At 33.2% G+C, this 12,511-nt stretch overlaps 1 protein-coding gene across 1 annotated transcript; it reads left to right on the forward strand.

The window, feature by feature from the left end:
* Window positions 1–627: 627 nt before the first annotated feature.
* LOC108470885 (histone-lysine N-methyltransferase SUVR3) lies at window positions 628–3,040 on the forward strand. Its single transcript, XM_017772390.2, has 2 exons — window positions 628–1,387; window positions 2,480–3,040. The coding sequence occupies exons 1-2, from the start codon at window positions 694–696 to the stop codon at window positions 2,866–2,868; spliced, it is 1,083 nt and encodes a 360-aa protein (XP_017627879.1). The 5' UTR covers window positions 628–693; the 3' UTR covers window positions 2,869–3,040.
* The last annotated feature ends 9,471 nt before the right edge of the window (window positions 3,041–12,511 follow it).

Genomic DNA, 12,511 nt, shown 5'->3' on the forward strand with positions numbered 1-12,511 from the left:
AGTTAAATGTTAGTGGTTTTATTTTTGAGTCTTAAGTTTGATACATTTTCCGCTCATATTTGTATTTTTTATTCCATGTTGTTTTAAGCTTTTTATTATTTTTAATAAATTTTTTAACATATTAGTGCTTTGATTAAATAGTTAAATAATAATGGTTTTATCATTGAGTCCCAAGTTTAATTCCTCCTCTTCTAAACATATTTGTAATTATTTCATATTGTTTTAAACTTTTATTATTTTTAATTAATATTTTTAACATATTAGCTCATTTAGTTAAATAGTTAAATAATAATTATTTTATCTTTGAGTCTTAAGTTTAATTCCTCGTCTTCTAAATACATTTGTAATTTTTATTAAAAATTAATTAAAATAATTTCCACTCCAAGATCCACTTATTTCCTTAATTTAAAAAAACTTATTTAACCAATATTTCTTTTTACATGTATAGCTAATTTAGACGATTTCCATACATAATCTGTGATAATATATATATATATATATATATATATATATATATATATATATATTATTTTATTTTCTTGTATATTTTTGAAAGGTGATTAATTGCGAAAAGTGTTATAATTTGAGAATAAATTTTACATTTAGGCCCAAATTAAAAAAAATTCCAATTAAAACAATCCGAAAGTCTATAATTCATTCCAGGAGTGAAGCTCATGAGATCGATGGTTTTCCATGTCGCCGCCATCACCCAAAAAATCCCCCCAAAAGGAACTAGGCTTGAGCCATGCTTTCTTGCAATGCGCAGACCTTATCCTTCCATGGCTAACCCCTCAAGAACTGGCTAATGTCTCCCTCACCTGCACAACCCTTCACCGAGCAGCCCAGTCCATCACTCTCTACCGCTCCCTTGACGCTTCAAGATCCTTTGAAAACTTTCCCATCCCATTTCACAACACCGTCGATCAATACCCTTATGCCTATTTCTTCTATACCCCTTCTCAAATAATCCCTTCTTCTTCTTTTTCTTTAAACCGCCAATTTTGGGGACCCAACTCGCCGCAAACTCTGGTCCTTCCCGAGTCGGGCTTGTTGGATGCTGAAATGGGTTGTGCTCTTGACTCAATGGATCCACTCGGGGGGAGCTGGGTGAGTGTGATGGACGAGTCAGGGTGTGAGTGTGAGAGGTGTGAAAAAGTGAGCGAAGACAATGTGATTGGATGCCCGTGCATGGAATTGGAAGGGGAGGAGGGGATGGGGATAAGGAGTGAGTGTGGACCGAGTTGCGGCTGCCGTTTGGAGTGTGGGAATCGGTTGAGTCAGAGAGGAATACAGGTTCAATTGAATATTGTGAAGGATGTAAGAAAAGGGTGGGGATTATATGCTGCTCAGTGGATTCAGCATGGCCAGTTCATCTGTGAGTATTCAGGTACTTCATTTCAACACTTAGCCTCCATTTTTTCTCTAAAATTAATCTTTTATTAAATGTTTGGAACTTTTCTGGTTATTTACTTTTTAGTATCTTTGTCCGATAAATTTAGTTAGCCTTTGCCCCCTTTTTTCGTTAATTTCCATCGGAAAATGAACTTTGAAGATATATATGTGCACAACATAGAGAGAACACCATCACAAATTAATGATCCAGGCCAGATAACATGTCTGCTCTAGCAATTATCTCTTTGCTTCGAGTCACCGATGTGTAGCAACTTGGCATCTTTAGCAAGATTGGGGCCGTCACTCCTTTCTGATCAGCTGATGTTTGCCTTGCATCTATTCCTTTCTGCTTTCTAGCTGTTGCTGTCTTGTCCACTAATTCAGTTAGCTTCCTGGTTCTCCCCAACCCAACACCCAAGAGGGGTTTCCCATGCTATTCTGCTTTATGATTAGCTCATGTTCGTTTTGCTTTTTGTTCTTACTATAGTAAATCTTTAATAGTCCAGCCAGCTTTCTCCCTGTACCCCCATGCTATTTGGCTTGGTGTCGCCAATTGATGACAACTTGGCATCTTTAGCAAAATGGCAACTGTCTTTCCTTATTATCAGACTGATGTTTATCTTGCTTCAAGACTCATTTTCTTCTCTCTAGCAGTTACCTTTGTCTTGTCCTTGCTTTTGTAGTTCTCACCAGTGAAAGTCCTGAGCAATCCAGTTAGCTTTCTCCCCCTTTCCTCCTAGCATCAACTCGTTTCTGCTCACTGGTTGTCACCATCTTCTTGTCCTTTCTTTGTGGTTCTTACTGTTGTACAACTTTCATGTGTCTTTTCTTTGCCAAATACAAATCCATCTCGGTCTGGTTGTAATTAATGCTGCTATGTAAGGTTTTTGCAAGCTTCTTAAAGAATTGCCGAGGGCTCGAATGATAAATCATTCACCAAAGCATCAGGGAAACATGCTGTCTCAAAGAAATTGCTTTAGATATATTTTGATGAAAGTAATTGCTTTTATTGTTTCTCATGTGCGATGTATAATTGTGTGGAGATTAGCCCTTAAAATGCTGTTAAATTTGCTATCTACTTTGATAGGTGAGCTGTTAACAACCAAAGAAGCTAGGAGGAGGCAACAAATCTACGATAAACTTGCTTCAGATGACCACTTTTCGTCTGCTCTTCTTGTTGTTAGGGAACATCTTCCATCTCTGAATGCATGCTTGCGAATTAACATGGATGCCACAAGAGCTGGAAATGTTGCTCGCTTCATTAACCATTCATGTGACGGTGGTAATCTATCAACAGTACTTGTAAGAAGTTCAGGAGCTCTTTTGCCTCGTCTTTGTTTCTTTGCTTCGAAAGACATAAAAGAAGGTGAAGAGCTCACTTTTAGCTATGGCGAAATTAGGGTTCAGCCTAAGGGCTCAAAATGTTTTTGCGGTAGCTTTTCTTGTTTCGGAACATTACCTTCAGAACATACTTGAAAACCAACCTCAAATATGTTATCAACCAAGAGTCGTTTCTCCACAAGTGACTGGTAATGCTCGTAGAGGCTAGACAACCGGTTAGAACCCTTTACCCAAACTTTCGTTTCTTAGTGTACATGAAGGACAACAACTTCGATTTCGTTTTCAATCTGATATCCGTTTGAATTAATTGTTTTAAAAACCTTGAAATTAACTACAAACCAATATTGTTTTTGGGTGCAAAAGATGCCTCATCCCAGAGATAGAAAAAGGTTGCAGTTCTCGAGTTAAAAAATAATTCCTAAAAAATAAACTTGCCTTGCAGATAGTGGTGAGCAAGGTCAAATCGATAATAATTCTATTTCTTAAACAAAAATAAACAAAAAAAAAAAGATGAGAGGGGATTCTTTAAGAAAATTAAATTTAAAATTTAGCAAAAAAAAATGATTAGCTTTAAAACTCTGGTCAGCGTTTATCTCCTTTAATGGTTTATAAAATATGAAGGATTAATCACTAAGTTCACTAATAGTTGACGTTGTGCTTAGCAATCAATTTTTCCTTACCGTTTCGATAATCAAGGGGCATTTCATTTGACATTATTTCCTTTACCAATATAACTTTGCACCTATAATTTAGCTTAATGGTAGTATTAAGATTGAGAGAAGTCTAGTTCTAACCAACGAACAAATATAAGTGGGGTTTATTTAAGTTGGATCACATGCTCGCACAATATACATATTTATGTTGCTTGACACAAGTACTAGAATCAATTAAGCAATTATGGATTTAACAATTCTAATTGACAAATCAAATATTCTAAGCAATTGTATATGAACCCTATATTCATTAAACCCAATATTCATAATTATACCAAAAATCATGTAAGATTTGACAAACTTCGTAAAATCCAACTTTGAAATTCATTTGACTAGAAAAGAGGGTTCAACAATCCAGAGAATAAGAAAAACGCAAAAAACAAGAAGTTTGCAAAAAGCTGAAAGTTCAATGCAATAGAAATTATCTAGCCCTCTCAAAATATCCTATTTATAAAGCCTATTTGACTTAAATTAATGTCACAATATTTGCTTGGACTTTAATATTTGAAAAAAGGAAAAAAAAAATATTGAGTCTACAGTCAAAATGATAAAGAAATTCCATGTCACGCAAGCTTGGTGTTGTGGCTTGGTAGCACGGTGCTAGGGCTCACAAGGTCAGTTGTGCTGGGGCAAGTGACAGCTTGAAGCCAAGCCATCACGTTTGGTTGAAGTGTGAGTGTAAAGTGTTTAAAGAGTTGCACAATCCACGTTGGGGTTCGAGTATTTTGGATCGTGACTTACTTGTCCTTCGACCCTCTTCGGTTTTGTTCTTGATAATCCTCGGCCTTGCATCCCAAGCTCGAATGCACCTGATTAATGTCAAGAAAACACATAATTATATATCACTAACTAATATAAAATCAAAGTAGAAATAAATAAAAATATTGTTGTATGCAAATATAATACTAACCAAGCAAATGAAGTTAAGGCATAATATTTTAGTTGAAGATCAATAAAAAAATAAAATAATAAGAGCCTAGAATACATGAACTATGAGCATTTATCACATTCCCCACACTTAATTTTTGTTTGTCCTCAACCAAAATAAACAATTATACACATGCAATCTTAAAGAAATACTTAGCTTGAATAAATAGTCGACAACATAATTACACACCAATTGGACAAGTAAGCATGTTTCATGAATACAATTAACAACAACAATTCATACAAATAAAAAAAAAATTAGAACCAATAGGTCTTCATATGTGTATGCAATCGTATTTCCAACCAATGTACAAAGTAAAAGAAATATTAGAATAGTCGAGAGAACATAATCAAGTTTTAGCATGCTTTCTAAAGTCATTTAGGACTTTAATGGTTAGGCTCCAACTTGATGGTGACAAAAAAATTTGCTCACATTTTAAGTACTTTATTACCTTTGATTCAATCAAGCAAAAATATCAGATTTTTTTTTTCTTTTCTCTCTCTTTTTAATCAATGCCTTTAAATAAGTATGAAACAAAAGTGAAATTCAAAATTTTTATCAATATACGCAGTTAAGTATTTATTCAAAATCTTTTATTTTGGCACGCAAATTTTACCCACTTTTTTTAATTTTGGACGATTACTTTTGAACACTAGCATAGATGACAACTCAAACACCTACCTCAAATTACTTAGTTAATCACACCTAAATAGCTTTCGCCTTCAGTCATAATCAAATCAGCAAAGCATATAAGAAATTCTAAATCTTTTAACTCGAAGACAAATGTCAACCTAAGCACCTACCTCTGATTATTTGATTGGAGCACTAATTCTTTGAAAGCCCATGATGTAGCAAGTAGAATAATCATATACTTTTGTGCTTTGTTACCAAAAATATTCAATTAAGCACCATCATTAAAGACACAATTCAATATTTTAAGCTTGAAAAATAAATATTTAAACACTAAAATACTTTAAGTATAAAAATAAAGATGAAGGTTTAAGGGTAAAGGCAACAATATGGACAATTAGGTACGGTAATTATTTCGAAGAGAAGAAAAGAATAAATTAACTCAACAATTCAATTGATCAAAAAAATTGCCTAGTTCATCCATTATAAGCCTGTTTTAGATAAGATTATTTTCTAAAATTTCAAAATTAATTATACAACATATATTATTACATAAGATAATATGAATTCAAAATTATTTATCAACATAATAATTGAAGAATCCATTAATGTTCCAAAAATCATTCTAGTTGCATGAATCAATGTGTAAAACTATATCAAGCCAACATATAGATTTTGAAAGTATTCAGTACACATATCTAGTGTCTCAAAGAAATAAAAAAAAATGTCAACTATTAATCAAATTAAGATTTCATGCAACCATAAAACATGCAAAAATGCAATTAAAGTATGCCAACATTGATTTTTTTTTTTTGTAATAATGTGATTAAATTAAATTATCTCTACACTTAAATTAAACATTGTCTTCACTTAAGTCATCATACATTGAACTCATCATCACTCAAACTACTCATTAGGCACCCACACAAGTTCTATCATTGTCAAACTTTAATCTACCCATTTCCTTATTATAGAAACCTATTAGTATTATGTGACTCAAATTCTTATAAAAATAAAATATAAGTGGCAAGATAGGGGATTTACAAATGGCATTCGTATCGAAGTTTACTTCCTCTATGGTGTTTTAACCTTACTCTATTACTTCTATCTGACTTTGATTAGAATATAGTTTTACAAACCTATAAATAACAGTCGTCTCTCCTCTCGTATTATTTGAATTCGACATAGTGAAATATCTTCTCCTCTACCTGCGGTTTTTTTCGAAAGGATTTCCATGTAAAATTCTATGTGTTATTCTTTTTCTCTTTTCAATTTTTAACCATTATCGACAGTCTATTTTTTACAAAACCAAATACTCCAAACCAGTAAAATAACAAAATTTTCTATAACTTTTAATATTTTAATACATTTTTTGTTTTATAAAATTTTATTAATTTTAATAATTTTTACAATTTTAATAATTTTTTAAAATATTTCTAACATTTTTATTATAATTTATAATATTTAATGATGTTTCAATACTTTTATATTCTTATTATATTTTAATAAAATTTTAAAAATTAGGATTAAATGATTAATTAAGTTTCATATAATAATAAAAAACCAATTAAATTCTCTATGTTAGTTTTTTCATTACCACGTCAGCATTTAATGAACTGTTAGAGGCTTCAACAGAAAAATGAGTTCAAAGGATTTAATTGGTACAAATTATGATTTAAAAGGTTGAATTGGATGCACTTTTCAATAAAGAACATAAAGGGTAAATTACACCAACAGTCACCAAACTTTAGGGTAAATGACAAAACAATCACCTAGGTTTCATTTCAGTCACTTAACTTTCAAAAAGTAACAAAACGGTCCTTTTTGCCGTTTTCTGTCACAGACGTCACAGTAAAGTGACGTGGCAGGTGACGGAGTCCTAGCTGTCAACCTTAAGTCTAGCTGGCCAGTTACGAACACTTTAATAATAGTACTAGCACCATTTTAGGGTTTGAAAAAAAGAAAAAGAAGAAGAAGAGAAGCAGGAAGAGAAGAAGAAGAATGAGAAGAGGAAAAATGGATATGCCTGAAGTGATTCCGGTGTGCTTTTGTGGAGACCCAGCCAAATTAAGCATGTCTTGGTCCAAGGACAACCCAGGTAGGAGGTTTTTTGGGTGTAACAAATTAGGCAGTCGATTTCGAAAACCATGTCGATTTTTCAGCTGGTCTGATCCACCATTGACGCCCCGTTCAAGAATGGTGTTGTTGGGTTTTCTGAAAAAACTGAGGACATTGGAGGATGCAAGGAAGAGGGAGAGAAGAACCTGGTTTTTGGTGCTTGTAATTATTACTGTTTTGCTGTTTTCAAAACTTTAAAAATCATTTTATGTTAATCGAAAACCAGCTTATGTTTTGTAATTTTGTTGCTGGTAAATTGTTGCTTATGGTGGTATAGATGGCTGCTGTTATACATGGCTAACCATCTCATGTTGTTTACAAGCACTTGAATGGAATGGAAAATTTTTGTTGATTACAAATTGTGTTGGAATATTTTTGTTGTTTAACATGTGTTAAAAATGGCTGCTAGTATACATAGCTAACCAACTCATGTTGTTGTTTACAAATTGCTTAACATTTGGTATACATGGCTGCTGGTTAGAAAAGATAACAATTGATATACAAATTTAACAGTTGGTATACATGGCTGCTAGTTAGAAAAGATAACAGTTGGATAACAAATAGCATGATAAATTACTCATATATTAAGGCCAATATGCCAAACTGTAAACTGTTTACAAAAGGAATGAGGGGCAAAATATTGCCAAATTTTCCTACAATTCATTACAATTGAACAGATGTGAATTGTAGGAAAATTTACAAAAAAATTCAGTGACTATGCCTAAGTTTATCAATAGTAGCAATCATATGCAAATTTCCCAAAAAATTATCTGCCTAAGTTAATAATCAGTAGCAGGTAAATTTACACAGTTTTAAAAGGTTAACAAAATGCAGTCTGTTCACATCATTATCAATGGTCTGTCATGGATGACTCTCGAGTAGAAGGTATCCATCTAACAGTGGTTGTGGTTGATTTTCTCTTTAATGGGAGCTTTTGTCTTGAGGCAGCTTCTTGATGAGTTGGGGCAGTAGGTAATTGAGTTGGGGCACCTTGTTGAGTTGGGGTACCCTCTTGCTGACTTGGGGTAGCCTCTTGCTGGGTTCGAACACTAACTTAATGTCTTTTAACCTACAAGAATAAAAGAAATGTGAAAAACAAACAAATTCATAGATAGAAGTATATTATAAGTTAAGGCAAATTACTTACTAGAATGTTTTGGCCAACTTCCCCTTTACAACTCCTCTTATTGTGGCCTATTATTTTGCATTTACTGCACCTCATCTCCACCCCTCTCTTGCTCAACCTTTCTATTGTTTGTGGTTCATCAGGTTCTTTCCTTCTCACTTTAGTAGGTCTGCCAGGTGGCCTTCTTAGTGGAGGAGGTAGTATTGGTAGCATGTTTGACAAAGAGGCCCATTGTTTAGGACCCCTTACTGGATTTACAAAGTTGGAGTAAATTTGAATCTGGGTTTGCTTGGTGTGCCAGGTTTGTACATAGGTCTCTGGGAACTCATTTTTTACATGAATGACAGCTAATGCATGCATGCAAGGTATGCTAGTGAGATCCCAATTCCTGTAGGAGCAGGAATTTTGAACTAAGTCCACCACATGCTAGCTGCCTGGACCACATTCAACCTGATACTTGTCTCCACCAGCATGTGATAGAACACACATAAAAAACAGTGAGCATGCTTGGTTAAAATATACAATGACACCCCCCCTAAAAAAGCAGTCACTACATGCATATTATAAAAAAAAACTCATTGCATGCATATTAAAAAATAGGCAACACACCAACAATCATTATATGCATATTAAAAAAATAGTCAACAGCTTTCCAACAATCATTGCATGCATATTAAAAAATAGTCAACAACTTTCCAATAATCATTGCATACATATTAAAAAAAGTCAATAGCTTTCCAACAATCACTGCATGTGATCAGCAACATTAAGTCAGAATATAGGCATTAGAAAGAATCTTTACCTTAATGAATCTTTTATATTTACATCCAGCTTTTTCTTGATCTTTGGACACAAAGTTCTTTTCCATTTGTCAGCTTCTTCTTTCTTCTTGACAATAAGTAACATAATCTTGGTCCTTACTGTTTCCATCATAGTCAGAATAGGTTTACCTCTTGCTTTTAGTATCATCTGTCCATAAACCACATAAATGATTAGTGAATTGCTAATGATCAGTAAGAAACATAAAACATAGGGATTTACCTTGTTAAATGATTCACATAGATTATTCACCAACATGTCAGAATGGCTCCTAATTGAGAAGTGAGACATTGACCAGTGAGCAGGATTTTTCTTCTTCAACCAATCATAAGCATGGTGATTGGTTTTTCTCAGTTCAGTCATGGCATCATCGAACTCTCTTGTAGTGCTTGCTCTTGCAGCTTTCCAAAGCAAATCTTTCAGCTCTTTTGTTCAGAAACCAGCATTCTTGAAATTAGAATGTAGGTGTCTAACACAGTGCCTTGTTTCTGCATTAGGAAACAATATACATATTGCTTCCAAAAGTCCCTGCAATTAGAAAAAAAATAATTTAACTCTTTGACAAACCTTAAATAGAAACAACATAAATATATATATATATATATAGAGAGTTTTACCTTTTGTTTGTCAGACATGAAAGATATGTGGTACGAGCTCACAATTTCCAAGTCCATTGTAAGCAACTCCAAGAACCAAAGCCATGATGCTTGGTTTTTACTTTCGACAGCAGCATATGCAAGTGGATAGATGCCATTATTTGCATCTATCCCAACAGCTACAAGCAAGTAGCCACTATAGTAGCCCTTTAAGAAACATCCATCTAACCTACTATCCTCCTACAACCAACCCTATAACCATCTTTGTATGCCTGCAAATAGACATACATCCTTTGAAACAATCTGTTATCCAAATAACAGATTGTTGTTGTTCCCTCATTTTGGGTCCTAACCTCTAATAAGTACTCATAAATCTTCTCATATTGAGCCTTATGAGCTCCTTCAATTAATTTCAATGCCCTAAGTTTAGCCCTCCTACATTTGGTTAGTGAGACCAAGCAACAAAAATCTCTTTTGACATCTTGCTGTAATGATTTCAAAGAATAATCAGAATCGGCAATGAATTTTTCTTTATACTGTTCACCTATTCAAGCTGAGGTTACATTCCTTTTTTATAGACTTTAGAACAAGTATGGTTAGGGTTTGAATTCCTAATTTGCCAAGTCTGGTCAGTAGGGTCATTAGGGTTTAGCCTAGAAGCCCATATGAACCAAGGACATTTTTCATTGCAGACTACCTTTAACCTTCTTAAATCATTTTTGGGAAACTTAATAAAATAACTATTCAACCTACCATACTGCTTGGCAGCTTCTTTTAGATTGTGTTTAGACTTAAATAACATTCCAACCTCAAGTCTAGGATTACTCATGTCATTCTCTAGGTTGAACTCAGGCCAATTTTGGCCATCTGAGTTAGATTCATGTGCACTATCTAACCTCCCAGAATCATCACTATCACACAGTTCATCTACTCCTATACCATCCATGTTTAAACTATCTAAAGTAACTCTTTCAGATGCATCACTATCACTACCAGACACTTCACTACCAGACACATCACTACCAGACACGTTTTCTTCATTCTCATTAAAATTGCCATCAATTAAACCTGCCAAACAAAGTACTCATCAATAAAGGCAGACAACATAGGCAAACACTTTAACCATTTTTGTCAGACAATAACCAATACAAAATACTGAATAATTTAATACAAACACTTCTTTCATGCACATGGCAGACAAAAACCAATACAAAAAATTAATTTAATCAAACAAAACCATTTTTCTCATGCACATGGCAGACAAAAATAGGCAATAACCAGTACAATAAAGAATGTAAATAACAATAGGAGCCTGGATACAAACAATGACAGATATACACAATAAACATCAGTTTAATAATGTATAATTTAATGGTAGATACAAACAATGGCAGATATACACAATAAACATCAGTTTAATAATGTATAATTTAATGGCAGAATCAAACAATGGCAGATATACACAATAAACATCAGTTTAATAATGTATAATTTAATGGCAGATACAAACAATGGCAGATATACACAATAAACATCAATTTGATAATGACATTCATACAATGGCAGATACAAACAATAAAGATCAGTTTGATAATGACATTCATACAATGACAAATACAAAAAATGGCAGATACACACAATAAAGATCAGTTTGATAATGGCATTCATACAATGGCAGATACAAACATATCAAAATCAAAATTGAAATAACCTTAAACAATGGCAGACACAATACAGTACACATTATATGTCATAAACTTTAAAAACCAAACCCTAATCTGTCATGCACATTAATAACAAATAAAATCGAAATCGAAATAACCCTAAATCGAAATCTAAATCGAAATCAAAATCAAATTCTAATCCTAGATTGAGATCGAAATTGAAATTGAAATAAAAATCAAAATCAGAATCAGTGAGTGTTTCAAAATTGTAATCAAAATCGAAATAGAAATCGAAAGCAAAATCAAAATCGAAATTAAATTTGAAATCGAAATATCCCTAATTAACCTTAAATCGAAATAACAGCATTGAAATCCAAAAAATTTAAAACTAAATACAAGAATTTACCCGTTAAAGTGGATGTAACAACAATGGTACCTTCGCTTCTACTGCCCATTGTCTCTGACAATCAAAAACTTCCGGTTCGTCTTCTTTTCTCCCTAAACAAAATAAACCACCCTAAACCCTAAAACTTATACCCTATTAATCGATTATTAAACCAATTTCTAACCCCAAATCAATTCCCAATTCAGTTTAAAACCTAAAAAACCTCAAATCCCGATCAAAATTTCCCAAATAGATTTTCGTTCCCCCCCTAAATCCCACTAAAGCTAATCTGTTTCTAACCCTAAAACATTAACCCATTAACCCTTCAATTTTTTTCCTTAAACCTGTCCCAAACCCATCAGCCGTCGCCAATGTGGCAAGTTAACTTGCCACATCAGCGGTTAACTTGCCACGTCAACAATCCCGTTAATACCCTAACAGAATCATTAGTTAGTGATTTGTTTTGTCACTTTTTATAACGTTAGTGATTGTTTTGTTACTTTTTGAAAGTTAAGTGACTGAAATGAAACCTAGGTGACTGTTTTGTCATTTACGCCAAAGTTTGGTGACTGTTGGTGTAATTTACCCTTAATTTTTTTTAATTATTCTAGGAGGGCTTATTTGGGATTTTAGCCTAAAATTTTAATAGTTTTGTATGTGTCCTTAGTTTTTTACCGTCTTAAAATTTTCAATTAAAAAATAGAAATTAATTGGCATTGACGTGGCGAGATACTATTCGTCGGTTCCAAAACTCATTTGACCATACTGTCACAACATTACTGACCGTATTTTTTTCTCT

The sequence above is a fragment of the Gossypium arboreum genome, chromosome 11, assembly GCF_025698485.1.
Source record: "Gossypium arboreum isolate Shixiya-1 chromosome 11, ASM2569848v2, whole genome shotgun sequence".
Lineage (NCBI taxonomy): Eukaryota > Viridiplantae > Streptophyta > Magnoliopsida > Malvales > Malvaceae > Gossypium > Gossypium arboreum.